The 25,343-nt window shown below is 30.7% G+C and overlaps 5 protein-coding genes and 1 pseudogene across 6 annotated transcripts, besides 4 other annotated features; 4 read left to right on the plus strand and 2 right to left on the minus strand.

Moving 5' to 3' along the window:
- Positions 1-218: 218 nt before the first annotated feature.
- Positions 219-2,786, minus strand: TVAGG3_0799150 (platelet formation protein family; the record flags this gene model as incomplete). Its single annotated transcript, XM_001309258.2, has 1 exon — positions 219-2,189. One exon carries the CDS (start codon positions 2,187-2,189, stop codon positions 219-221), a length of 1,971 nt encoding a protein of 656 aa, XP_001309259.1.
- Positions 2,787-10,325: 7,539 nt separating this feature from the next.
- On the plus strand, positions 10,326-11,267 carry TVAGG3_0799160 (ankyrin repeat-like family; the record flags this gene model as incomplete). The annotated part of the gene is made up of 1 exon (XM_001309257.1): positions 10,326-11,267. The coding sequence occupies one exon, from the start codon at positions 10,326-10,328 to the stop codon at positions 11,265-11,267; it is 942 nt and encodes a 313-aa protein (XP_001309258.1).
- Positions 11,218-12,308: a mobile genetic element.
- Positions 12,309-13,756: 1,448 nt separating this feature from the next.
- Positions 13,757-15,059: a mobile genetic element.
- Positions 13,853-14,979, plus strand: TVAGG3_0799190 (annotated as a pseudogene). Its single transcript has one exon. A coding segment is annotated over exon 1 (1,127 nt).
- Positions 15,060-15,757: 698 nt separating the features above from the next.
- Positions 15,758-17,046, plus strand: TVAGG3_0799200 (heat shock protein binding; the record flags this gene model as incomplete). The annotated part of the gene is made up of 1 exon (XM_001309256.2): positions 15,771-17,012. One exon carries the CDS (start codon positions 15,771-15,773, stop codon positions 17,010-17,012), a length of 1,242 nt encoding a protein of 413 aa, XP_001309257.1.
- A 1,238-nt stretch (positions 17,047-18,284) lies between these two features.
- Positions 18,285-19,371, plus strand: TVAGG3_0799210 (sulfatase family; the record flags this gene model as incomplete). Its single annotated transcript, XM_001309255.1, has 1 exon — positions 18,310-19,371. The coding sequence occupies one exon, from the start codon at positions 18,310-18,312 to the stop codon at positions 19,369-19,371; it is 1,062 nt and encodes a 353-aa protein (XP_001309256.1).
- A 937-nt stretch (positions 19,372-20,308) lies between these two features.
- On the minus strand, positions 20,309-21,531 carry TVAGG3_0799220 (arginine transport; the record flags this gene model as incomplete). The annotated part of the gene is made up of 1 exon (XM_001309254.1): positions 20,341-21,510. The coding sequence occupies one exon, from the start codon at positions 21,508-21,510 to the stop codon at positions 20,341-20,343; it is 1,170 nt and encodes a 389-aa protein (XP_001309255.1).
- Positions 21,532-23,160: 1,629 nt separating this feature from the next.
- Positions 23,161-24,840: a mobile genetic element.
- Positions 24,840-25,343: part of a mobile genetic element that runs on past the window's edge.

The following is a 25,343-nucleotide window of genomic DNA, read 5'->3' on the forward strand; positions in this document are numbered from 1 at the left end:
AATTTTGGATTTCTGATGATTTTTTCATCAATTTTTTCTTTTTCGTAATAATAATAAATCTTCAAATAATCCAAAATATCAGAAACAGATCTCATATTTCTTGCCAAATTTAAATTATTTGGGAAAATACTTTGAGACCATAATTGTAAAATTCTTAAATGTAAATTTGGATTCAACAAAAACAAAAATCTAACATTACATAATACGCAATCAAACAATTATTGTTGTAGCATGTCAACTTTGAAACTTGTCAAAGAAACAATTAATTGATTATAAGTTTTCAAACTAAATTTTTCTATCCAATATTTCATAATTAAATAAATAAAAATATGAAATCCATGTGCATGATAAAACAATATCTGGCTGTCTGTTGAATACATAACAATATTAATTAATAAACACAAAGCGCTGTCAAATTGTAAATCAAACTTTTCTCCATTAGAATATCTTAAATCATTCATAGAAAACAAAGGTAATAAACAAGCAACACCACATCTTTCTATTATTATATCTACAAATCCATTCCTTATTTTGTTGGATGGATCATGAAAATCATTAAAAAACAAATAAGGTGAAAAAGGAAGATTTTGTTGGTTTTCAAATCCAATTTCATATATTTTCATAACTTCTTTGTAATATAACAATCTAAATAATCCTGTATTCGTAACTCTGCTTGGTACAGGAACATTCTCAGATAGTTTTCCACCAAATTCCATAACAGCATTTTCCCAATGTGAAGTGAAGTCTAAAAGTGTCACTCTCATTTGGTCGGATTCATTAGAATTAACAGCATAAGTTATCATACCTGTATTTTCATCCTTTGAGTAAGAAATTGCGACAAAATGCCAATGATTCAGTTGTAAATTCACTGAAATTTTTCCTTGGCTTTCAAAATCTCCGTTTGTTTGATGAAAATAAATTTTTGTTCCTTGTAAAAAAATTCCTATTGCGTCATTTCCATCTGAAATCTCCCAAATGTTAACTTTATAACTATTCTCATTCTGCGCTATCCATACCCATGCAGTAACAGTAAATCCATCTTTCGTTAAATCTTTGCCATCAAGTTTATTTTTGACAGAAAAACCGTTTAATGTCAAACAACTTTTTGGTTCATTCAAAGAAGTCGAAGCAATGTAATTCAAACAATCAAAATACTTCAGTTGGTAATTAGAAATTGTGTTGTTTGTTGTCGGTGTCAAAAGTGAGATGAACTTTATGGCCGATACAGCATTTGAATACATAACCGCAGTCATTCCATAAATATTAAGAAAAATTCCGATTGTTTCTTCATCCAAAGTCGGCGATTTCTTTTCTTCTTCCAATATATCTGTCAAAAATTTTGACAAATCTATAGAAGCGAATTTTTGGATATTTACAGGGGAGAATTTACACAAATTCAAAGCGAAATCGGCAACATCTTTAATTTTCTTTGTATTGTAAAACATCAAAATCATTACTTTCAAAGCTATTGGTTGTTTCACAATAAATGTTGGGAATATCGCTGATACGATGTCTCCTGCTAATAATTGTATCATTCTCACAAATAAAACATCATCGTTTTTGTCAGAAAAAATTGTAGATCTTTCTGTTAACGGAACATTAAATGTATAAAAAGGTGACATTATTGCCAAAAACGTTGCACACGTTTCAAAAAGGGTTGTAAGGATATCGGGGCGTAGCATTACCTGTATAATTGATGGACAGATCGGGGAGAATATGATACACATGTTTCTTCGAATTGCCAAGTTGTCATTTAACATATTCAGTAAATTCAACAACAATTCAGCATGTTTCGGAGAAGGAAGGCTCGAAATAGTCAACGCTATTACACTCTGAAGCGGAGAAATGAACTCAGCTGATCTAGTTATCTGGATATAAGATGAAATAATTTCGATTGCGTAATTTTGCAAATTCTCTTCGAACAAAAACGACAACATACACTGTAGAAAAAAGCTGTCGCTAAAGAAAATCTCAAAAATCCTTTGGTCGTTCATGAGATGTTTAATGAAGATGAAATAAGCTGTTCTGGCTATTTCAATCTCATCAACATTGGATTCGTTGTTCGTTACATGTAGTTTCTGGTAGAAACTCCCAATTTGGGAAAATAATTTTGGTAAAATTGAGTCTTTTTTAATGTGTTTTCCTATGGAAACTACTTTGTTTGATAGCCTATTCAACACTTCTGCCATTTGCAATGGACAATTCGCAACAATTAATAATAAATTATATAATCAGTACTAATTATTTAAATTCACTGTAACAAATACGAACTCTTTGAAAATTAAATTGAGAAATCAAGCCGCATCATCTTTTGAATATAAAGTTTTTCATATTTCAATTGATATTAAACAATTGATGAATGCTTTCGTTAATAATGGTCTTTAATTACAATTTTTTGATTATATAAATTCATAAATCATGAATATTAATATAAGCAGATCCCATAACGCCTTCGTCTAAAGGAAAATTGATGATATAAATCAAAAGCAGATCTCATAGGCTTTTTATCTATAATAGGAAACTCTGCTTCACACAGATATGATGAAAAGTGAGAAAGATGATGAATAGAAGATGTATTTTGAACATTATTTGTTGTAACTGATCCTTTTGTTTTATCTGTTCTGTCACAGAAAGAATCTTTAACTGTAATTAAACCAGAATATTGATGATAAAATTCTTCTCCTGGTCCTATGTTTCCAAGAAATGAACAGTTTTCAATAAGAACAGTTGATTTACCTGCATAGAATGTAGTTCCATAATCAGATTTTTTGTGTTCATTATTCAAAACATTACAAAAATTAAAATTATAGTTACCATAATATAATTCTAAAATTCTATAATTTGATGTTGTGTTACAAAATGATGAATATGTTACGTTACTTAGACTTGTTGGTTCAAATAGACGTATTCCTGCTCCATAGTTTGCTTCACAGAAACTTGTGTTAATTGATTTAACTTCAATATTTCCATATTTAAGATAATTTGTACAATATTTTTCTAAATTTCCGCATAAATAAAAAGAACTTTCATAAAGATAATTTTTATTATTTGATTTATTAACTAATTCAACATATGAATGATGTCCCCAATCAGAGTTTGTTTTTGATTTGTAGCCACATGTTCGGTATTGGACAATGGAACTATCACATTTAAAGTAGAGAGATCCACCATATGAATTACTACTGCAGTTAGTAAATGAACAATATGAGTTAAGAAACTTATTTCTTGTATTCGTAAAATAAATGGCACTTTTAGTTGTAATATCAATGAATATACAGTTATATAAGAAACACTCATTATTTGTTGATGTTGCTTGAACATTTTTACCTTGAATTGGTTTTGAATTAAGTGATGTATTGTAAAAGAGTTCCCAAACATTATTAGGTGATTGATCAAAGTGTAAATTATTCATAGTTGATGTGTGTTTTGATACTGTTATCTGAAAATCGTGATTGAATTTCATTGTTTTCATCAAAAAAATGAATCGGCATTATTTGACATTTCAATGATGTAAATGTCAAATAATGCCGATTTATTTGAATCTGATATTCAAGTTATGAAATTGCGATTCTTTTAGCTGTCATCAGCATTTTAACAGCTAGTGCATGGAAACAATGATGTAAATCATTCTAATCTTATATAAAAACATCGATTTTGCTGATTAAATTTTTGGATTTCGTAATAAAATGATCAATATTGTAAATAATTAAAGCTATTGTACTTACACATGATTTGTATATTATAAAATGTATGAAATATCGACTTAATTCGCTTGAAAATTTGAAATAGGGAGAATCTTTATATAAAACGCCTAATATCTAACAATTATTACATTAAATGAATACTTAAATTTGAGTAATCGATGATTTATATGAATTCTCTGGTCTGAATAAAGAATATCGAAAATTAGTTTGATTTTGGGGTTGTTTTGATAGTATTGTCAAATGTAATGATGTAAAAACATGAATTTATTAGTAAATACATGCTCGTGTTTGAGTAAAAATAGATATTTGTTGTTGTGAAATAAGTATTTGATTTCTTGTAAATCTTGAATGAAAACAATAAGTTCGTATCAATGGGAAAATCGAATATGTAGCTATTTAATTTGTATCAAAAGAATTTTTTAATGAGAATTTAAATTTCGAAGAAATTTGTTATGTATCGTTGAGTTTTGTAATTAAAACTGATATGTTAATGATGTGATTTGCTTTTTTAAAACATTTATTAGTCTTGATGAAATAATTTTTCTTTTAGTTAAACATTTCTTCTGAGTTTGCTAATAAAGACGGAGTCCTTTGTGAATGTGACATAGGCGCCCGAGAACCGTATGCACAAAAACTCTTATTGGGTGTCTTGTCTTTAGATATTCTTTCAAAAATATGCCAAATTTGATTGATGATTTCTAAAAAAGTAATCTAATCATCTGATGCCATTAATTGTATTTAGAAAAAAAATTCGTTCTTTTAATTTTTTAAGAGTATCACAGCAGATGATTAACTTTCCTTGATTTACGATACAACTAATTCACCAAATGCAGAAGTGCAATCGAATACAAACAATCGAATCTCCTAATTGATGAATCAAATAGTCCATTTTTCATTGAATTATTTAATCAAATCGTCTCTAATCATAGCAATCCTCCAAAATCAATCAGTAGTACACATGTTATCTTTGATCAATTCTTACGTTATAAAGAGAAGAGCACATTTATATGATCTCAAGTATATTTTTGATTTTTTTTTACAAATCTTGTCAATAAGACATTTGAAGTTGTTACCGATACAGTTACATAATTTTGAGATACAAATTCACCGCGCAATATTATTTTATTAAACTAAAACAGAGATAATTTTCTAAAAATTTAAATCATACATTGATCAGTACCTTGTAGAAGATACACATATTGATTTCAAATTCGTATGCATTGAAATGTTCGACGACATTTACACTGTTCGTTTTGAACCTATAATTATTCCATTTATAGTTGAAATGACAAAAATTTACCACATCAAGATAAGCGATGATACAATCGAATTGATCTCACATTTCAGCATGATACAAATATCAATAATATGTAAACTAAGAAAACATTATTGATATACTTAAGGGTGCACCCGTATGTACGTTTATTTGAGAGGAGGAGGATTACCCTCTCAATTTTGAGGGATTCGTTAGTTTATTTTCTCGATGAATATGCAATAAAATTTGATTTTTACCTTATCAATATACTTCATATAATATACACATGTTCATGTAAAAACTTTTTTCCAAAATCCTCAGGAATTAAGGGATTTTTGAATTTTAAGAATTTTTTTTCGAATTTTTTCGAAAAAAAAATATTTTCAGAACAGCCTTAACGGCTAAGATTTAGGAACAATGTTATAGGGTTGTACAAACTGGCACAATTTTGCGGGCCGCCTGCCAGGAGCTGGCACGCGGCCAAAATCAAAAAAGTGGCCAAAAATCGGGCCTCGTGGCGTGGAAAGGGTGGAGCCCGAAGGGCGACATCCTTTCCACGCCACTCGGCCTATGACCACAATTATATAATATGCTCATTATTATTTTTTCTTCTTTTCTCTTTTCTTTCTTCTTTTTCCCTTTTCCCTTCCTTTTTTTCTAGTTTTGGAAAGGAAAAAGTAAAAAATTTAATAATTAATTTTATTACTATGAAAATATACTTTTTAGCTTATATTGTAAGCTGTGAGAGTTTTAAGTGATGGAAGATATAAATCAAATTTGAAATTCAACAAATCTTGTTATGATTAAGTTGAATATTGTACTCTAATTAAGAGTTTTCAGTTATGAACTCAGGTATTATATAATAAAAGTATAACTCAAGATAATAAAGAGGTTTTTAAAATGTAGATCTGAAAATCAAACTACCATGTTTGATATGATTAAGTTGAATAATGTTATTTTATTAAATGGTTCAAATCTGTGAAATCGGCAATTACAAATTAAAGGCGTAGTTCAAAAAATTAAAGAGATTTTAAAAATTTAATATCAGAATTAAACTAAAAAAAGGATTTAGTTATTTCAGTAATTATCAGAAAAGGTTAAAAAGATAGGGTAAGTAATGAGACTTGAGTGAGATGTGAGAAATCATATGTAAATAATTAGGTATCTGATGAGTAAGGTAGTAATGAGAGTTAAGATCTGGTTAGTAAGGTAGTAATGAGAGTTAAGATCTGGTTAGTAAGGTAGTAATGAGAGTTAAGATCTGGTTAGTAAGGTAGTAATGAGAGTTAAGATCTGGTTAGTAAGGTAGTAATGAGAGTTAAGATCTGGTTAGTAAGGTAGTAATGAGAGTTAAGATCTGGTTAGTAAGGTAGTAATGAGAGTTAAGATCTGGTTAGTAAGGTAGTAATGAGAGTTAAGATCTGGTTAGTAAGGTAGTAATGAGAGTTAAGATCTGGTTAGTAAGGTAGTAATGAGAGTTAAGATCTGGTTAGTAAGGTAGTAATGAGAGTTAAGATCTGGTTAGTAAGGTAGTAATGAGAGTTAAGATCTGGTTAGTAAGGTAGTAATGAGAGTTAAGATCTGGTTAGTAAGGTAGTAATGAGAGTTAAGATCTGGTTAGTAAGGTAGTAATGAGAGTTAAGATCTGGTTAGTAAGGTAGTAATGAGAGTTAAGATCTGGTTAGTAAGGTAGTAATGAGAGTTAAGATCTGGTTAGTAAGGTAGTAATGAGAGTTAAGATCTGGTTAGTAAGGTAGTAATGAGAGTTAAGATCTGGTTAGTAAGGTAGTAATGAGAGTTAAGATCTGGTTAGTAAGGTAGTAATGAGAGTTAAGATCTGGTTAGTAAGGTAGTAATGAGAGTTAAGATCTGGTTAGTAAGGTAGTAATGAGAGTTAAGATCTGGTTAGTAAGGTAGTAATGAGAGTTAAGATCTGGTTAGTAAGGTAGTAATGAGAGTTAAGATCTGGTTAGTAAGGTAGTAATGAGAGTTAAGATCTGGTTAGTAAGGTAGTAATGAGAGTTAAGATCTGGTTAGTAAGGTAGTAATGAGAGTTAAGATCTGGTTAGTAAGGTAGTAATGAGAGTTAAGATCTGGTTAGTAAGGTAGTAATGAGAGTTAAGATCTGGTTAGTAAGGTAGTAATGAGAGTTAAGATCTGGTTAGTAAGGTAGTAATGAGAGTTAAGATCTGGTTAGTAAGGTAGTAATGAGAGTTAAGATCTGGTTAGTAAGGTAGTAATGAGAGTTAAGATCTGGTTAGTAAGGTAGTAATGAGAGATCTGCGGGCAGTAATGATACATCTATGAGTACATAACTAAAACCTGAGTTCTATGAGCGAAATCTGAGAGCTAAAAGCCGAGAGATCTAAGGTAAGTAATGAGAGAAGAGAATTTGAAATTTTACAAAATACGTTTACTCATACAAAATAATTCGCATTCTTTTATAACGAATCTCAATGCCAATTAATACATAAAACAGATTTTAGCAATCAATTGCAAGATTTAGAAAGATTTTATTTATAATCTCAGCCAAATTAACAAATATTTTATTGATTTCGTAAAAATAGCAATAAAACATAAAAATATGACATTCTATTTTTCCAAAAAAATTTCAAAAATCATTTTTTAACATGAAATTTATATTTTTTAATTTTTTTTTTTAAATTTTGAATTTTTTTTTTGGAATTTTCAACCATGTCAAAAGTCGGGATCTACAAATGTATTCTCTTTGACATAGGATAAAAACATCCTTTCTTATAATTTCATTGTAAAATAAAATTTTCTTAAATTTATTGAATCCAAACTCAACTTTGCAACATTTTATTATCATAAAAACTAAGAAACATCAGGTAAACTTCAATTTGGAGAGCTTAAAATCATATCTAAATTGAAAAATAAGGGGAAAAAATTGTAAAAAAAATCTCATTAGATGGGGCAAAAAGTGACTTTTTTAATGTGTTTTTTAAAAAAATCGTGCCAGCTGGCCAAAAAAGGTGTGCCAGCCGGCATGCCAGTTTGTACAACCCTATAACATTGTTCCTAAATCTTAGCCGTTAAGGCTGTTCTGAAAATATTTTTTTTTTCGAAAAAATTCGAAAAAAAATTCTTAAAATTCAAAAATCCCTTAATTCCTGAGGATTTTGGAAAAAAGTTTTTACATGAACATGTGTATATTATATGAAGTATATTGATAAGGTAAAAATCAAATTTTATTGCATATTCATCGAGAAAATAAACTAACGAATCCCTCAAAATTGAGAGGGTAATCCTCCTCCTCTCAAATAAACGTACATACGGGTGCACCCTTAAATAATTATCAAATATTTTTGATGAGACAAAAGCAAGAGAAACATCGGAGGAACTGATGATATTAGGATTGTCTGAACATAAACTCAAGAATATTCCAAGAATATTGTAGATACGAGGTTCTTCTGACGATGATACGATAAATGGAATAAAAGAAGAGGCTGCTGTGTTGAGATAATCAGGATCTAGACTTAATACTCGCTTTATTGATAATATTAAGGTCTGGAGTTGTTGTGAATATAAGGTAATTAAGTCAATATTGTTATCTGTAACGAAATACTTGTCTAAATGAAGTCCGTTTGGAAATGTTGGGTTCGTATTGAATTTAAATATCAGTTTATGTGATGATTTGAACTCAAACCTCGCTGGTTCTTTGATAATTTTTGGTATCTCGAAGGCTTTCGTTGTTTGAACGATTCTGTTGATGCATGGACCAACTAGTTCTAAGTATCTAAGTAACCGTGGCTTTTCTATGTATGAATGATAATATTCGAAAAATCCAAAAATTGAATACGAAAAACAATGTGGATTTGAGATCAATATATCCATGAGAAATGAAAGTTGCTCCGATGTGAAGATGTCTGATGAGCTTTTATGAAGATCCAAAATAGCAAGTATAAAATTATCGAATAAACTCTTCTGAAACTCGGCAGAACCGGTAAGCATCGCTGCTATAACATTGACCTCGAGCATTTTTTCAGGAAAAATGGTTATATACGCGATTATGCTATTGAGAAAATTATAAATGCTGAATTTTTCTTGTTCATCGATAAGAATATGTACTGAAATTGCAAAACATGTTGAAGCGATTAACTGATACTCGCATTTAAAAGTTTTTTCAAGCAATTGAAGAATTATATCGATATTTTCAACAGCACCTTCTTTTTCGTATATCAATAGCCATGATAAATACGAATTGAATGCATAGGTGCTCAAAATATTCAATTCTTGACGCGTTTTCGTCTTTACTGAAATTAATTGTTCAAGAAAGTGCCGATTGCAAGGAAATGAGTAATTGAACTCATTTAGAACATCAAATGATTGAACACCAGCATAGATTTTGTTTGTAATTTTGGTAATATCAGATTTCTCATACAGAGGATTTCTGACTGCTGCAGCAATCTTATCAAAAGCCTTTTCTATTGGTGGTATTTTTTCGGGCAGTGATATACCAAGTGATAAGATGCTCCCGACGAGTGTCGCCGGGGTGCTCAATCGCATCCTGTTGACAGAAAAATTGAAAAGAGAAATATTTTCAGAGAATCAAATAGGAGAAATTCTTTCTCTTTATGTTTTATTAAATTTGGCTTTGTAAAATTTGTGTTCTCAATTTACAAAAATTTATAAGAAATATTCGTCATACGATAGATTTGAGAGAACACTCCCTTTGAACTATTGATTTAACAGTAGGAGAGTAGCTTAAAAACTCAAATTCCAAACTAATTGTATAATAACTTGCATTAATAATTTGATTTTCATTTAAATTTCATTCAAATCTTGATCAAAAACAAGCAATGGGAATGCAGTTTTACTTTAGTTTAATAGCCCTGATAAATTTATATCACTTAATACCTCTACATCTATCGAAACATGATAAATTTATAATTCTGAATGATAGTTATTTGAACTATCTTGAATTAACTAAGATATTAATACGTGTATACTACATGTAGATTGTTTCAGCTATCAGTTAAGTATTATCTTGTTATTTGATATCTCTGAAATAAAATTATGCCTGTGAATACTGGTACTCGTGAAATCCTGTTGACACAAGATAGTCATGTTGATTTGACTTGATTTTTTATGCAAAAAAGATATTTTATTTAATTCCAACATAAAATATGGCGCGTCATGCAAAATTAATGATAATTTTAATATTGTATTATATAGTTATTTGATTTATTCAATTTATTTAAGATTAATAGCAGCCTATCATAATTTTTCACCCAATTTCTCAAAATTTTGAATACCTCTCAAAACTTGTTTACTGAGGTATAATTGTTAATTCTTGTAGTAATCTAAGACTTCAACATTTAATCAAAAGTGACAATTTCTTTACAATGAAATCAACACCTTCTGATTTCAGTTCTGATTGGTCACTTCAAAGCGTACCGCAATGTATCTTCAATGATACGTTATTTGAAGTATTTGATGACAAAAATACACTAATTGGAGCTTTACAAAACGCAACATTAACTATCGAGCAAGCAAATTACGTATTTGATGAATCCAAGAAATACTATAGTATTGGTGACTGCTTTGACATCATCAGATCATGTGATGTCGACTTAGGAAATAAACCAGATCTAGTTTGCATGCTTTTGAACACATTATGCGATACATTACAATTTGATTTGTTCAAGAAAATCGGACATATCATACAAGACTTCGAAAACATGTTAATTGCATGCCATCCGAAATTATCACGAAAGAATTCGTTAAATCTCGCATCAATAATCGATAAAAGCAGACAGAATGCTGAAAATACCGAATATGCAAGAAATCCCTCGAAATTAAATAAACAAATTTCAAATTTACATAAACTCGGCTCAAGAACAGAAATTGATGAGAAAAACGCGTTCGTACTAATGGAAGACGAGGGTTCGATAAAGGTAGAACGAGTCAATCCTCCAAAATCAAATTCATCAGTGAAAACAACAGTTCAAAAGGGAAACCCATCGAATAGTGCTAATATAGATAAGCTAAGCAAGATAGAAATCAAGAATGGATATCGTACTTTCTATGATGTTTACGAAATTTTACAAAATGCTTACAAAGAAAACGATGAAAACGTGATTAACTACGCCATTGACAACAACTACACTAATATACTGAATGATGCCGAAGAAAACTTATTACATCAGATTGCAAGGCGTGGAGACACAGAATTTCTTAAGTACATGCACAAGAAAGGCATGGATATCACACTGTTCTTCATTGTTTCTGTGAAGCGAGTGTGGGACAAACTATCCAGTGTCACTTTTTTATTAACCTTATTTTAAAAAATTAATAAAATAATAATAAAAAATTATTTGAATCTTTTACATTAATTGTTTCTTTTTTAAAAGTACCTTTAAAGTACAATAAACAAGATTTGAATCTATTGATCCTTGTTGCAAACTTGAATATATTGCTTCAAGCATTTTTGAGAGTAGCCCATGCTAGCTTTTATCTCTTCTTGGATACCAAACTGGAGGAGCTCCATAGTGTTGAATATCACGGGCTCCATACAACAAATTGAATAAGGTATTTCAAAATTTGAAGGAATGGTCCATCATTGAATGTAGTGGCCGGGAATTGAATGACATACAGATAGTTTGAGGAAATTTGTTATAAATTATAATATAATTGAAGAATTAATTATCAAAACAAGTCTAAGAGCCATTTGTCAGATTTTCCCGAAATGCAAGGTTAAGATTTTAGCAGCGACTAACTTTGAGTGTACATATATAATTGTTATACTGAGTACTTTCTATCTGTGTTACTTATTTGAGTCTAAGAGCCATTTGTCAGATTTTCCCGAAATGCAAGGTTAAGATTTTAGCAGCGACTAACTTTGAGTGTACATATATAATTGTTATACTGAGTACTTTCTATCTGTGTTACTTATTTGAGTCTAAGAGCCATTTGTCAGATTTTCCCGAAATGCAAGGTTAAGATTTTAGCAGCGACTAACTTTGAGTGTACATATATAATTGTTATACTGAGTACTTTCTATCTGTGTTACTTATTTGAGTCTAAGAGCCATTTGTCAGATTTTCCCGAAATGCAAGGTTAAGATTTTAGCAGCGACTAACTTTGAGTGTACATATATAATTGTTATACTGAGTACTTTCTATCTGTGTTACTTATTTGAGTCTAAGAGTCATTTCTACCATAGAACTAGATATTGTCTCTCATTAAATATATATAACTGTAAACTGCTTAATTCATTTATCTATTTAGATAAAATTATATTTATATAAGATTTCATGTTATTATTTCATCTTTATTATTTTTTTTATTCCTTTGAAAAGTGACACTGGATAGTTTGTCCCTTTCTCCTGTGAAGCAAATATTGGAACTCCGATTGAAGGAATTAAGTACACAATGAAGTATATTGACATAAATGATAGCACGAACACACTCAAAAACACTCCTTTGCATATTGCTTCAGAAGAATCAAACATTGAAACTGTTGAATTTCTTCTTTCCCTTCCAAATGTAAGAAAGAAGAGCTGAACGAAGAGAGGAAGACACCTGCTGATCTTGCTGATGACGAAGAATGCCAGGAAGTGTTCGAAAATGCTGGTTTTGATTCTAGATATTGGTGATTTATTTTATTTTCAATAAAATGTTTCATTTTTCTTTGATTATCAATTTTCATGAATGGAATTTGCCTATTATCAAATTGAAAAGATTTAAGAGTTTGAAGAAATTTGATATTCTGTACAGATTAACTCGTTTTTTACCGGTGTCTTTAAAAAATTGAAAGTATACCTTTTTTGCTCATATATACCAAGTCTCAGATTTCATATATTATTCTCAAATAATAATTATATGAAATGAAATTTTTAAGTCATTGTCCGAGCCTTATATTTTGGGAAATATATTTATTTCATATGGGTGTATTATTTCTACTATTTAAATAGAAAAATAAATAACATAGGGACCTTATATCACGGTGGCAAAAAATGTCATCTCAATTCAAATTTGAAAAATTGGGCATCATTCCTTATTTTAACCAATTCTGCAGTTCCAAATGATATTTGGGAAGAATATTACGGATCACCAACTGTATGTCCTATAACAATAGCAAATAATTCAAATATCACTATTAACAAAAATTACTTTTTGCTTTCATCAAATTTCGAAGATTTTTCAGACAATATTATTAAATGTAGAACTGAATATATTAAATTTCTACATTCACTATGTACATTTACTAATATTTCAATAAAACCCAAAGAATATAGCGATCCTTATGAATATTGGAATCATGAACAGGAATATGGTGGTTGTATCTGCTTTTATTGTGATAATAGTGACCTTGTTCAAGACCGATTTTGTTCTATTAAATGCTATACACCAAATCAAGGAATACATTCCTTCACAGAAATGGGTGGGAATAACAAAAATTATGTCAACCTGAGTTCAATATATCAATGTGGACGCGATAACACTGGATCCGCCAGTATATGTCATAATGGTGGTGATAAATCCCTCATTTCTACGAACATTACGAATACAAAATGAAGATCTTCGGCATGTTATTCTGTTACATGGAATATAATTAATATTAACTATTGTTATTTTGTATCTAATGTTTGCAATAAATCAACCACTTGCATGTATCACATGAATGGATGGCAGAAGAATTCATATCTAAAACAATCAATAGTCAAAAACAACACTTGCATAATTTTTGCAAATGATTATGGTTTTCTTGCATCTACTTCAGCAGATCTGATTATTTCAGAATGTATTTTCTTAAATAACAGAGCATATTATATAGGGTGTCCAAAGGTGCGTTTAGCACAGCGCTCTATATGAGACTATTAAAGGAGATATATGCTGATTATAAATATATAATAAAAAATATGAATATATGTATATGATGAGTATGTTGTATTTTGGCGCCATGCCGGGATATAAAATGAATTTTGAGACAAGAGGCGGTTTCGCGGGAAATTTTGGCGGGATTTTTTTCATTTTTTTAATGAATCATAAAGAAAACATCCTCGCTCTTGCAAAAAAATGCAAAGACTGTAAAAAAATCTACGAGACATTGGTAAAATGCTTCGGTATGGATGCTCCTAGCTATTCCACTGTAACGTATCATGTTAGGATGTATCACCTCATGAACAAAAAGGCGCCCATCATAAAAATTGACAAAAAATCGCCGGATCAAAGAAAAATCAAAGCAATTCTTCAAGCGCTAGATGAAGACCCAAGAGCATCACTCAGAAGGATAGAGGAGATGACAAAGATACCACGTACAACAGTCAGTTATTATCTGCACAATTATTTGAACTACAAACTAGCGTATACACGTTGGGTTCCGCACAACCTTAATTCAGTTCAAAAAAAATCTAGAGTCCAATCTTCGAAAGAGCTCCTCTCTATATTGGGTGCGTATCAATCCAAGAAGTTTCGCTTTTTAGTAACAGGGGACGAGTCTTGGTTTCAATATGCAACAGAAGCCAAAATCATGTGGATCCGAAGGATGAAAATCCGCAAACATTCCCGAAGAAAAAAATTGACACACCAATGATGATGTTGTCGGTTTTTTGGGGCGTGAATGGCATCATCGCAATTGATATTCTTCAAAAACCTAATACGATGAATGCTCAGTATCTAATTGACAATGTTCTTACTCAAATTATCAATTCTGATGAGTTTGAGAAATCCAAACAACAAAAACAAAAGTTTGCAATTCATTTTGATAATTCAAGAGTTCACAAAAGTCATAAGGTAATGAATTACTTGGTGGAAAACAATGTCAAAGTTGTTCCAAAACCAATTTATTCACCTGATATTGCACCCTCTGACTTTTATTTATTCGGCACGCTAAAAAAGAGAGCTGAAGGACGCGAATTCGCGAGTCCAGATGATCTTGAAAATTTTGTAAGAGAGCAATTTGAGCAATTTTCTCATGATGATTTAAAGCGTGTCTTTCAAGCCTGGATCGATCGCTGCGAACGCATGATTGAATCCAATGGTGATTATATTTAAATAAACTTTATATATATGTAACTTGTTTATTTCTATTCGCAGTATTCAGGTTTGTGCTAAACACACCTTTGGACACCCTATACTTTTACAGCAAATTATCATGCTACTATTACAGTTATAGATTGTATTGTAGATCTTAAAACTGCAACCAGTAGTTCAGACGGTAGAGTTGATTTAGATCAAGTGGAAACAGAATTCTTTAAACTTGAATTATCACTAAGCAATTGTGAATCACATGAGAAATTTTCATATGAATGCATAGCAAATTCAAAGAAAACTGAGAAAATCACAGGTAAAGTGTTACGTCGATGATCTTTTTACTCATTAATCATCCGCTTATTGTTTGATCGCCAAGATTGTGACGCCATAGATCACTGACCCTAAAAAATTTTGAAAAGAATCTCCAAAGCTAGATAAAAATCATCTGTCCGGCATGATTAGATAGAAGCAAGATAATAAGCATTGTAAAGAATGTACTAATACATTCTATTCAATTTCATTTCTTATTTCAATAAAAAAAAAGATAATGTACAGTCTTGTAACCAAACTGAATTTTAGATGTGGAGAAGATTTTACTCCATACGAGACCCTTACATATGCACGTAACATATAGTCTTTAGTTATAGTTTTATGTCAAAATTTTTGTTATAGAAGGAAGTGGACTCATCTAAAATTTTGTATGTTTGTAAAATCTAATTTTTAGTAAAAATATTTTAAACGTTAATATTATATAATCATCGAATTTATTACAAATTGAGTAAAACGATTATTTCCGATAGAAAATTTTCATAATGAGTGAGCCCAAGCCAACTCTTTATGATATTATTGGGGTCCCTCCAACAGCAACACTTGAAGAAATCAAGAGGGCATACCGTAAAAGAGCAATGGAACTTCATCCCGACAGAAATCAAGATGATCCAGATGCAACCGCGAAGTTCCAGCAGCTTAGCGAAGCATACGAAATCTTAAAGGATCCAGCAATGAGAGAAAGGTATGATAAATTCGGATCTACGACTGATGAACCGACTAATCCAGATGATGCAGAAATGCTTGAGACAATCATGCAAATCATGGGTCTTGGAAGAAGCAGAGGCATGCCAAAAGGTGATAAAGTTTCGCCAAGCTATCGAATTCTCAAAATTCCATTATCGCGAGCTTACACAGGCGGTGTTGTCCATGAATCTTACAAGTTTAATACAGTTTGTCCAATTTGCCATGGTACTGGCTCCAATGATGGCAAAGAATACCCAATTTGTCCAACATGCAACGGAGCTGGTTCTCTTTCACCAGGAGGACTTCAATTCCTATTCCCTTGCGAAGCATGTGATAGCGTTGGCTACTTATGCCCACGCGAATGCCGCTGCTACAATTGCTTAGGAAGAAAATTAGTTCGTCAAAGAAAATCATTCGATGTAAAGATCGAAATAGGATGCGACGATCAAGATGATATTGTCATACCATCAGCCGGTGATGAATATCCTGGCAAAGAAACAGCAGATCTCCATTTAATCGTACAAATCAAACCAAGTTCCAACTGGGCACGCGATGGCGATGATCTTTACTATCTCAAGAATCTCTCGATTTACGAACAAAAGCACGGAACTGCTTTTACGATCCATCATTTGGATGGTCGCGAATTAGAAGTTTACACACAGCCAGAAGTACCACCAGATCTCTCTAGAATCAAATGGATTCCTAATGAAGGTATGCCATGCCGCGGAAACGTTCAATTTAAAGGTAATTTGTACATTTACTTCGAAAAAGGATTCCCAGAGCCAATTCATGAAGGAATCAGAACTTTGAAGCATTTCTTCAACGTAAAATTTGGTTCAAAGATATTTTTACAAGATGCTCCTGATGAGAAACAGAAAGAATACCAAGAACACTTGCAAAGGCTACAGGAAGAAAGAGAAGAAGCAATGAGACAAGCAAAAGAAGCTTGGGATCAGTTGGTTCACGGAAATAAACAAAATCCTGATCAAAAACCTGATGATAATAACCAGGGTCAACAACCACAACAAACTATTCAATAAAAATATGTTTTAATTTATATTCTTTTTAAAAAATAAAATAATAAAATTTTTTTTTTGTTTTTGAAACATTTTATTGGTTTTATGATATTTTGTCCCATAAATTGTATGTCAAGCCCATGCCATAAAGGTAGTTCCACAAAATTATTACAATTCTTTCTTGATTTCGGAAATGGATTGAGACCATATGAATATATGATAAAAACACATATTTTATGGAATTACACTTCATGCCATGCTATTTTGAACTTTAATTAATTTTTTCAATTTAAAATTAATGATTTTTTTTAAAAGTTTCATCAGCAGCGTTGATGATTCTTGGATAAATTTATCATATTGATCATTCTAAATGCTTTTCGGGAATAAAAACTCACAAGTCAAAAAAAAAATCTGAGAAGAGAATCTTGGAAAATAATGATATCTTTCTCTTTTTTTATAAAAGAAATCAGATATGTCAGAAAAGTGACATGAAGTCAATTCGGACTCAATTCTTTTTAGTTGAACTTCAATGCTGTTGATTTTAGGCTTACTGGCCTACTACGGAATTGCCATATTTATATTTAATTTAGGCCGGTTAAGTGATCAATTAGAAAACAGAGAAGATCTTCAAGAAATTTCACAAAAATTTTTTATTAGCAGCGGCAATATTATTATATGCGTTACATGGTTTATTTCCTTCTTTTTCATAGATCCATTCAGAGATGTTCTTCAAAAATATACATTAAATACTTATAATTTTTATATCTTACAATTTATTGCAAATTTTTGCGGATTTATTGTCCAACCTTCTTACTCATATAATGTAAATGAAATAAGAAAAACCATATATGAAAAATATCTATTTATTGAAACAATTGTATTTGTAACAATTTTAACATTAATAATAGCATTTTTTAAGAACATTTACGAAACTGTTGGCCCAGTTTATGAAGATATATTCATCAAAATACTTGGAGAAGGCAAAAATCTTGCTGTTTATAAAAGAATTATTATTTCATATTTTAAAAGGTATACTTTAACATGTTTTGTACCTTCAATTGTATTTACATGTTTATTTTATACTATGTGCCAAAGAGAATTCAAAATTAGATTTACAAAAATTAAAATTAAATTACAATTTCATTATTTACAACTTATTTACTTGATTTCTACATTTTACTTATTTTCTATTGTTTATACCCCATTGCCAGAAGTAAATAGTCATAATTCAGTGTTTTCACAGAGTGCTGTTATTCCGAATTCCCAAAATTTAGAATTTCCTGCGAAAAAGAAAAATATTATCGTTATATGTCTTGAATCAATGGATTCGATGTATTATTCCAAGAAAAATGGTGGTGGTATGGGTTATTCTGTAATCCCTTATCTGGAAAAACTTGCAATGGATAAAAATAATATTCATTTTTCAAATAAAAAATCTCCAATTATTGGAGGAATTCAAACGACAGAAAGAACATCTTTTACGACAGGAAGTGTATTTGGAGCTATGTGTGGTGTTCCATACTTAGGTATAAACCAAGAAGACCAACAATCAGAAGAATTTTTTAATAATTTATCTTGTATTAGCGAATTATTGATGGATCAGAATTATATTACATCAGCAACATTTGGTAGTTCTATGTATGAATGGGGATATGGACGTATCTTTGAGACGCATCATTTTCAAAGAATTACATCATTAAGAGATATGAAGAAAGGAGTAGAAGGAGGAGAATATATTCCAGATCATATAACATGGGAATTTTTTATCAATGAACTTAATGATCTTTCGAAAAAAGATAATCCATTCTTTGCATTTATGTCCACTATTGATACACATGAACCTGGATTTTCATGCAAGCTATGTGAAAAAACAAAGATTAAACCTGATATGGTAAAAGCTGCTAATTGCGCAGATAAACAATTGAAAAAATTCATGGAATGGGCAAAGAAGCAAGAATGGTACCAAAATACTGTAATTATTATATATGGAGATCATGTATCAAGAGATTGGTATTTGAATCAAATTGCAAACTCGAGAGGATGTCGTAAAAGATCAGTTTACAATGTTATAATTAACTCAGAAGTAAAATCAGGGAAACATGATGAGAGAACATTTACACATTATGATATGATGCCAACTGTTCTTGCAGCAGCTGGAGTAAAGATTAAAGGTGATAGATTAGGCATTGGTGTAAATTTATTCTCAAGTCTTGAAACAAACTATGAAAAGTATGGAAAGAGATTTACAGATAGCTTTAGCGAATCAGTTCATTGGTATGGTACTGAAATTCTTCAAAGGCCAGCTATTTGTGATGGATTTAATCCTTGCATAAATCTTGACAAATTAGAATTATATACAAATATTAGTCAAGAAATTGTTTGAATTAATCAATTGTTTTTATAATAAAGTGTTGTGTATAGATTTTTATTTAGACCAAGATGGAAATGTTCCGTCCATTCATAACTAGTCTTGTAATTTGCATGTGGAAAATCGTTGATGCTAATGACCAAAAATAGTTTTAATTGAGTTGCTTTCTTACAATCATCATAATTAGCTTGATGCCTAAAGTTAAAATTCAATGGTGTTTCAAGCCAGTTGTAAGAAATTCTAATTGAAGTCAGAGGAGCATGATGGCAACTTTAATAGAGCTTAATTCAATTTCAATAAAAGTGCAACAACTATTCGGTATAATTTAGTGATTATGTACCAGATATATTAACTTTTTACTTTAGAAAAATAAAAGTAAACATTGAATGTCAAAAAAAATTGAGAATAAGTCAGAAAGACTTATTATAAAATGGGGTATTATTATTGTCGTCTGGCGGTTTTAGACGACAATGCGAATTTTCAAATAATAGGATTTTTAGCCAGATAAAGAGCTACTCCATATATCATGCGTGTTTGCATACTATATACATAGATGGAATTGATGTTCTTCCTTTATTTAGGTACCGAAACATGCTTGAAAAATCTATTTTTTAGACGACAATAATAATTTTGTCACTTTTCCAGACGACAATAATAATTTGTCACCTTTTTAGACGACAATAATAATTTTGTCACTTTTCCCAGACGACAATAAAACATCCTCTTATAAAATCATATATCTTTATTGTAATATCAAAAAAGTATAACAGACATATTATGCGTTGTATACTGATTTATACTAACTTCTTCCGGACCAAAAATATTATCTTTTTACCTTAGAAAATTGTAATAAAAAAACTTGTATGTCAAAAAAAAATTGAGAGAATGTCAGAAAGTTGTAATTGGAAGACAAAAAACTATTAAAAAATTATTAAATTAAACATATAGGTAATAAATATTTATATAGTGATGAACTATAGATATTTACGGTGGAACCTTTGACTTCATGTAAGTTTGCTCTGAAACAAAAGTGAAAATTGCAGAAAACACGATGAACAAAGAGATGAAGAACGCGTTCCAACTTGTGACCATTTCCTTCTCTTTCGTTGTCAACTGATCGTTTGTCATGATCAAGTGGAATGAGTTGACATAAGAGCATCCACCGAACAAACCAACACAGATCATGAAAATGATCATCATCCACAGTTTCATCCAGTAGAAATATGGTTGTGTGGCCCAAACAGCGAAAAACACTGCTTGGCCAAGTGTCAACAATCCAACCCATGGGAACTTGAATAATGCCAAGGAAGAACGAGAAATGAAAACGCCAATCTGGTACATCAAGTTCAGTAAAGCGTAGAGATATGTCTTTGGTGTAGATTTCGGATTCTGTGAACAGTGTACGTATAAACTTTGAATTACGTACTCCAAGAAGTAGACAGCGCCGCAGTTGAACATAAACCACCATACTGGTTTGAGTATCTTGAAGTTGAAGCAGCTTACGGATTCATTACGTCTTTTTTCTTCTTCTGAATTGATAAGATTGTTATTTAGAAGGGCTTCTTGATTAATTGTCTCTTCTGGGGAGCGTCTAATAATGCCAAAGAAGCAGTATATGTATATAAAAACTATAGGAGTAACAGCGATAAACGACCACATGTAATTAAAAGAAATTGAAGCACAAAGGAGAGAATAGCCTGCACCGAGGATGCCTGCCATACCTGTGCCTGAACTCCATGATGTAAGTAAATTCTGTTTCTTTCTGATTGTAATGTAGCAAAGTAAAACTGATTCGCCGAACGATGATGAAAAACCAAATAGGAAGACGCATATAAGTGATAACCATAAAACCTTTGAAAATGCGCAGCCAAGCAAGCCAGCAAGCATAGCTGCTGCGTTGATTGAAAAGTTAACTTCATAAGGAACGTTTATTGATGCTAGCCATGTATTGATAAAACGTGCAAAAAGTCCACTCAAGGTGTTTGCTGCCAATGAAAGGCCTAAATATGTTGGTTCCTTATACTGACCAACAATTCTGTTTGCACTGGCAATACCAATGACATAGGGAAGGTTGTTAATGGATCCTAAGAGGAACATAGCAACTTTATCCCGCTTACGAACATTCAGACCGTAAGTTTGAGGATTTTCAGGCATAGTAAAATTAGTTACTTTTTGTGGTTCACAATTTTGATAGGATCTTTACCTGATAGGGTTAAAGATGTGGTTTATTAAATCATAAAAAGGATGTTTTCCTGGATAAATTCTTTGAAAAATATTTTTCTGAGAAGCATTCAAAAATATATAAGCGATTTTTAATGTGAAAAAATGGTATTATTCTTATTGAAGAAATTCTCGATAACATTTTCGCAAAATGAATGATTTACAAAATACGTTCCATTATAATGCGATGATTTGACCAAATAAAACGTATCGTTGATGAGAATATTAACATTACGAAGAGCAAAATAAGCCATAATAATTAAACGTAAATAACTCATTCTAAGTAAATACAGCTAAAATTCTTTTAAAATAGCATAACTTCTGAACAAAAAAATATCAAATTCTTATGGAAAAGCATAGAATAATAAAAATCAAAGAGATATCGCAATAATGCATTATTGACATGATTTTTATCACTAACAAATGGGATAATTCCTAAGATAAAATTTATCAAAAAATAACAAAAATCTAAAAATTGACTTTCAAAATATGATATTTCATAATATTTTTTATTAATCAAAAGTTTCAAAATCGAGTATTTTATTTTAAAATAATAGTATGAACGAAATCTTGAGTGTTTACTCGAATATATATCCATTTTACAGAAAATAATTATGATAAAATTTATTTTCTACTCAGCCGGACATAATGTTAACGTAAATATCAAAGTACATCTAAATACATATCACAGAATAGATGTAAAACTATAGGATTTCAATAATTTTTTTTAGGATAACATGGAATCAATAGGTAAACAAGCTTTATTGGACAAACTCTATACAGAAAATTGTCTTTTATTCTGATAAACTTAATTGCAATAGAATATTTTTTTATTCACATTCAAAAAAGCAGTAATGGAGTTTTGACATATATAATATCTTTTTCTGTATAAAATCACAAAAGTTTTTGAACTGATTGGTCTTCTTTTTGAGATATTTAAGTACAATATCTCAAATGAGCATTTTAGATGAGCAGTAAGCTGATATATGTTTTACATATGGAAATAGTATTCTTTTTTTCTATCTATTGATCACTAATAAACAAAAATATGAATGTTCAATTTTGAATTTTCCATATAACGTGAATGAATTATGAAATAGGAACGTTATTAGTTAACAAACCTTCTCCTAATTATTATATTGCATCGAAATTGCTCGAACTCTGATATGCTTGAATAATTTCAATCGACTCAATAAATAAAAAACTGGGCTTTACAAAATTGACATGAAACAGGCGGTTATTATTTTATCTGAAGAAATTTTTAGTTAATATGATTCACCGTTAATATTCCTGCTACCTTGGCATTTGGTTACAACCATTCAATTTTAGCGATAAAAATAATCTATGCATTCAAATTTCCATAAAACTGTAGAACTCGGACACAATGCGCATCCACTTGAATATCTGGTCTTATTGAATATTTTTTAAAAACTGCGAATTTTGAGAAATTTATGCGGATTTTTATGACAATATTTTTTGCATTGAATTTATTTCATTCAGTAAAATAAGAATGATAATATAAAATCAATACTCTATAGTGTTTGTTATTCAATATTGATCGACTTTTTCGTTCCTAAAATATACGAGAAAGGGACAGACTAGCCCATTGTCACTTTTCAATTTAGCAAATGAACGCTTATGGAGTGGAGTTTTTGGGTAAATCTGATTTGCTTATAAATGAAATAAAATCAAAAGAAACCATATTGGCATTATATTATGCAAAAATAAATGATCTTACTTAGTACTTTTAAAGTTAATTTCAGAAAAAATTTGACACAATGGTATCCGGCACATACAAGTGGTGTACAACCAAAATATAAGTTGGTTTAAACATATATTGCTATATCTCATGGTCTTACTTAGTACTTTTAAAGTTAATTTCAGAAAAAATTTGACACAATGGTATCCGGCACATACAAGTGGTGTACAACCAAAATATAAGTTGGTTTAAACATATATTGCTATATCTCATGATCTTACTTAGTACTTTTAAAGTTAATTTCAGAAAAAATTTGACACAATGGTATCCGGCACATACAAGTGGTGTACAACCAAAATATAAGTTAGTTTAAACATATATTGCTATATCTCATGATCTTACTTAGTACTTTTAAAGTTAATTTCAGAAAAAATTTGACACAATGGTATCCGGCACATACAAGTGGTGTACAACCAAAATATAAGTTAGTTTAAACATATATTGCTATATCTCATGATCTTACTTAGTACTTTTAAAGTTAATTTCAGAAAAAATTTGACACAATGGTATCCGGCACATACAAGTGGTGTACAACCAAAATTTCATATCCCTAGTTTTACATTTATGTTTAGTTTTATTTCACCTAATTTTCAAAGATCATAATTGAATTAGATGGCCAAGCTATTCAAAACACGACCAAGCTTATCAAAATAAGACCAATATATTCAAAATTCTTTATTCTTTCAAATCATTTCATTTTAATGCAGTTCCAAGATCACGAACTCACATATATCGAGTTGCTTAAGTATGGAGTGCAACAAGAAATCCAAGCAGGTTGTAGTTATTCATATAAAACTAGGAAAGAAAGAAATCAAATCCAATTTAATTGTAAGTGGCCGAATTGTCCATGTCGCTTCCTTGTTGATACACTTCCCGATGACAAGTACCATATACGAAAATGTATTAACACCCACAATCATTCTGCCCCTTTTCCAAACAAATCACAACAAATTACATCATATTTTTATAGATCTTATTTAACAAGATATTTTGAATCAAATCAAGACCGTGTTTACGCACAATTAAGGTGTTTCAAAGATCTTAATATCCCATTTGATAGTGGGATCATTCCGGAAATGTTTCAACAATCTACAGATGCTTTAAAAAAGTTTTCTAAACGCCTTCAAGCAATCAATACCCGTTTCTCAGCGGATGATGTTACATCTCTTGCAATTTTTGTCGACATGGTTAAGAGTCATTCTCCAGATGATCTCATCGAGTTTATTCACGAGCCAGATCGTATGATTTTCTATTACGCCCCATTCGAAGCAAATGCTTTTTCACATCAAATACAAACTTATCACATTGATTCCACTTATAAGCTCTTGCGCTCTCGCATACCATTTTATGCCGTCACTGGCAAATTCGCGGAATCAATTGTTTTTCCGTTTTTGTATTTTTTCGTTTGGCCCGACACAAGTGAAAATATACAAGTTTGTCTCACAGCATATTTTGGCTCCATCAATCGCGAACCATCTTATTTTTCAATGGACTGCGCACCTCAAGTTAGTATACATATCATGTGTACTGAGGCACTGCGTTCCTCCGTACGCAATACTTGTGAATTTGACACTTTACAAAACCGTTAACGTATATTTTACAACACGAACACAAACACCAACTTAACCTTAAATATTTATAAAGCCGCCAACCACTTCACCTTACTACTGTAAAAATAAACGTTCTCACTTACAAAAGTATTGCAACTCTTCCCATTGCTGTGCTTCACACAATAGTTCATATTCTTCAGTATCGCTGCTGTCGCTCCAATCGTCAGAGTCAAAATCACTGTCAAAATAAATGTTAGTAAGTTTTGACAAAGCTAATGAAACACGTTTACCGTTTGTATCGTATGCTTGTATAAACTTTCCATTCTTCATTCCTTCATAAACGCTCAAACTAACTTTACCCTTTCTCCCTCGTATCTGATAGAATGTATTTTCACGAGGAACGAAGAACAAATTCTTGAACTCATGACCGTTGTAGTTTGTTATCTCAATAGTTTTCG

The sequence above is a fragment of the Trichomonas vaginalis genome, chromosome VI (genome assembly GCF_026262505.1).
Source record: "Trichomonas vaginalis G3 chromosome VI, whole genome shotgun sequence".
Lineage (NCBI taxonomy): Eukaryota > Parabasalia > Trichomonadida > Trichomonadidae > Trichomonas > Trichomonas vaginalis.